Source organism: Epinephelus moara, unplaced genomic scaffold, assembly GCF_006386435.1.
Source record: "Epinephelus moara isolate mb unplaced genomic scaffold, YSFRI_EMoa_1.0 scaffold3347, whole genome shotgun sequence".
Taxonomy (NCBI): Eukaryota; Metazoa; Chordata; class Actinopteri; order Perciformes; family Serranidae; genus Epinephelus; species Epinephelus moara.
In genome coordinates, this window is record NW_026081035.1 from 1 (window position 1) to 3915 (window position 3915).

At 38.5% G+C, this 3915-nt stretch overlaps 1 protein-coding gene across 1 annotated transcript; it reads left to right on the forward strand.

Moving 5' to 3' along the window:
* Positions 1 to 1483: 1483 nt before the first annotated feature.
* LOC126387285 (uncharacterized) lies at positions 1484 to 3140 on the forward strand (the record flags this gene model as incomplete). The annotated part of the gene is made up of 4 exons (XM_050039817.1): positions 1484 to 1843; positions 1983 to 2186; positions 2330 to 2686; positions 2913 to 3140. Coding segments are annotated over 4 exons (1149 nt in total), but the record flags the coding sequence as incomplete, so codon positions are not given.
* Positions 3141 to 3915: the final 775 nt, after the last annotated feature.

Consider the following 3915-nt stretch of genomic DNA (forward strand, 5'->3'; position numbering starts at 1 on the left):
TGTTGATAACCAGGGGGCTGGATATTTTATTGCCTATTTTGACTCTCTGTTCTCTGCTCAGTAAAAAGTGTAGGATCCATTGGCACATGGCAGGGTGAATGTTCATTACTAGTTTATTGTGAAGTATGAGTGGGTGAATGCTATTAAAGGCTGAGCTGAAATCGATGAACAGAATGAGTGCATATGTATTGTGTGATTCCAGATGGTGGAGAGTAGTGAAGTGCTAGGTTGATGGCATCTTCAACTGACTGGTTAGTGCTGTATGCAAACTGGAGAGGGTCCTTGTTGAGTGCGGTGTGGGATTTTAGATAGGCCAAAACCAGGTGCTCAAATACTTTCATGGCTACTGAAGTGAGTGCAACAGGTCTGAAGTCATTCAGACAGCTCGCCTTAGACGACTTGGGCACAGGGCTGATGATGGATGATTTGAAGCTGTGGTAACAATGATAGTGAAAGGGGTTATTTGTGGCCACTGCAGGCCATGTAAGGTTGCTGACCCCAATTCTAGTGCAACAACAACAGGAACTTTAACCCTCTGTGGTTTCCTCTCATAAACACTGATCAGGCTGCCTGGAACTTTGCCTGTTGGTACTTACAATCTGAACTGTGAATTTACCAGTCGAAAAGATCTGATACAGATATACAGCTATAATTTACATTTCCACCTTTAAAACAGACATGTGCATCAGCCAAGGTTAATCTGAGCAGCTTTTTTTAAATAAACATCAGTAGTTGTGGCTCTATCTCTCTGTGGAAGAAGTTGTGATCTACATGTCACACTATTTGCCAACACCTCAGTGTTCTGCATGTCTCTACAGTTTCCATTCACACTCTGCTGCAGCCTGACCACACAAAGAAAAGCAACCGAGCAAAGCAGATTCTTTTTTTATGTACCACACTCATCTACCAGTTTATCTTCAGCTATCTGTTCTGTAAACGCTGTGCTCAAGTTCACAGGTTCAGTGAATTTCAGTTCCTTCACTGCACTGTGTGTATGATGTCCTGCCTCAGTGCACTTAGAGATTAACTGCAGAGATCATGTCTTCATCTTTGACTGTGTTTCTCTGCGTTATAAATAATCATGTAAAACTGAATGATTTGCACATTTCTCCACACCTCTGTTCACTTTGGCATAACCTGAAATAACCATAAAAAGGGACAGACATTAAAAAGTCCTGAAAAAGAAGTAAACATATCAGAAACATGTGATGCAGAATAAGTCTTCAGTTTGAAATGGCAGTAAAACAGTCAAAGTTTAGTCTGTAACATTTTGTAAAGTTTGTTTACACGCCCCCAGCCAAAACCAAAAACAAGCTGGAACTATAAGTTAATCTTTGTCTCACACTGACTTAAAGTGTGATGGCATGAGAGCAGACGTGAGTTAAATAAAGTTTCACACACTGAAGCTCCTTCAATACAAATGAAAGTCTGTCTCCTGATGTTCTGAGTCTGATTGTGGTTCCTGATGTGCTCTGTGTTACAGTGATACAGGGTCAGGATGACTGGAGAGTGACTTACACCTCTACTGAGATCTGTGCTGTAAAAGGATCAACAGTGGAAATACACTGCAGCTACAGATACCCATCCAGAATATATGGCCGTCAAATTACAGTTGAGAAAACATTCTGGTTTACCAACATGTATCCATATGATCCTGTAGATCTGACAACAGACCCACAGTATTCAGGTCGTGTGCAGTATGACTGTGATAAGATTAGGAACTACTGCACTCTGAGAATCACAGACCTGAGAGAGAGCGACTCAGCTAAGTACAAGTTCAGGTTCACAACAAACCAACTCACTGGTTATACTGGTGAACCTGGAGTCACTTTGTCTGTCACAGGTAACATTTTCATTCATATGTTAATTATTTCCAAATGTTCAACATCTAGAAAACAATAATATAGATGTGTTTATTTGCATGTGTGTGTGTTGACAGTTTTGTCTAAAATAACATTCCTGTTCCCTCTTCACAAATCCAGGTCTCCAGGTGAGCAGATATAATAGTTATAGCCTTAAGTGTCAAAGCAGTTGTGTACTTGTTCGCCCTTCCTTCATCTGGTACAAAAACGGACAGAAAATTAAGGCAGCAGCATCTTCTTCTTATAATTTAGGCAACTATAATTACAAAGACAGTTATTCTTGTGCTGTAAAAGGATATGAGGATTCCCCCTCTCCTCCAACATGTGAGTTTACTCCACATATATCTATTAACATAACACCATCTAGTGGAGCTGTGTTATTCATGTTTCCTTAATATGGAGATCCCACTTGTGACTCCTCAATGACTGCACTTTAAAAATGATCAGAAGATGATTTTATCTTTCAGGTGCCGATGGTCAAACCTGCAACAGAGTGACGTACACTGTCAGAAACATCTGTGCCTTCAAAGGCTCATCAGTGGACATTTCTTGCACTTACAGCAGTTACAAGTATTATGTTGACTCCAAATTCTGGTTCAGTCCTGAACGTAAAGATCAGTGGCAGAATCCCTCACAGCCTGAGGACCTTAGTAAAGACTCCCAGTTTGCAGGTCGTGTTCAGGTCATTGACACAGAGGGAGGACGCTCCACCCTGAGAATCACTGACCTGAGAGAGAGCGACTCAGCTGAGTATCACTTCAAATTCACAACACCAAGCTTTGAATGGAGGAGTAGTTTACCTGGTACAACTCTGACTGTCACAGGTAAACACAGACTGATGTAAATACACCAACACGGTACATTTAAAAACACTCAACATGTGGATAAGGATCAATGTGTTTGTGTAATTACTGTTGCATAAATAAATAGATTCAAATGCTCTCCACCTCTTATAGGAATTAATACTGTTGTGTTGATGTGTATGATATGTACATCCATCATCTGTTTTTTAGACACAGTGATAATATTGTTTCTTGTTCTCATATCCAGCTTTCCAGGTGCAGGTGACCAGAATAACAATCGGGCAGTCTGTTACTGAGGCAGAGCTGAAGTGTCACAGCAGCTGCAGTCCAGCTGGTCGTCTGTCCTACATCTGGTTCAGTAATAAAGAGGAAATTACTGGAGTGGAGACGTCTTCTTATAAAGCCCGGTTTGGTCTTAGTGACAACGTCTCCTGTGCTATAAGAGGACACGAGGAGTTCCCCTCTCCTTCAGTGTGTAAGTTTAATCCACTGTGTCAGAACAAAAAAGACACATACGTTCTGACATTACAACACAATTACAATTTCAGAACAAACCTCACTGGAGTCTTCTAAATCTTAATGCAGATGCAGCAGTATTATTTAGAGAAACAGTTAAAAACAAAAAGTTATATGACAACTAGCAGAAGCAATATTCAGATACATGCTGTGATGTAACATTTTTAAATTCATAATTTTTGTGATTCAGTAATATTAGAAATATAATATGTCGTTTCTGTCCAAGATACTATAGTTTTGTATTTTTTGTCAGTTTTTATTTTTAATTTTAGTTTTCAATTTGATTTAGTTTCACTTAATTTCCAGAGTGGGTTTACGTTTTTTAGTTTTTTTTTATTGTTTAAATGTTTATTTCTAGTTTATTTTTTATGAGGGGTATTGTCAGGAACAACTCAGAAATACATAAGTTCTGCTACAACCACAGAGGCTGAATATAATGACAGCTGATGCAACAGCTATGAGTATAAAGAAATATTAGGAGAGAGTTGTATTTTTCTGACTCATGGGGACGGCCCAGTGAAAGTATTAACAAGAGCCGGCTTTTTCCCCCCAAATAAAACTAATGGTTCTCTTCTCACCTCCAATAATAATAATAATAATAATGATAATAATAATATATAATATAATACAATATAATAATATAATAGTATGAAAAAGTATGGAAAATGAAAAATAGAGTATGGAAAAATATTTATGTTTACAGACTATTACCACTGTTCTAAAATACTGTTTTC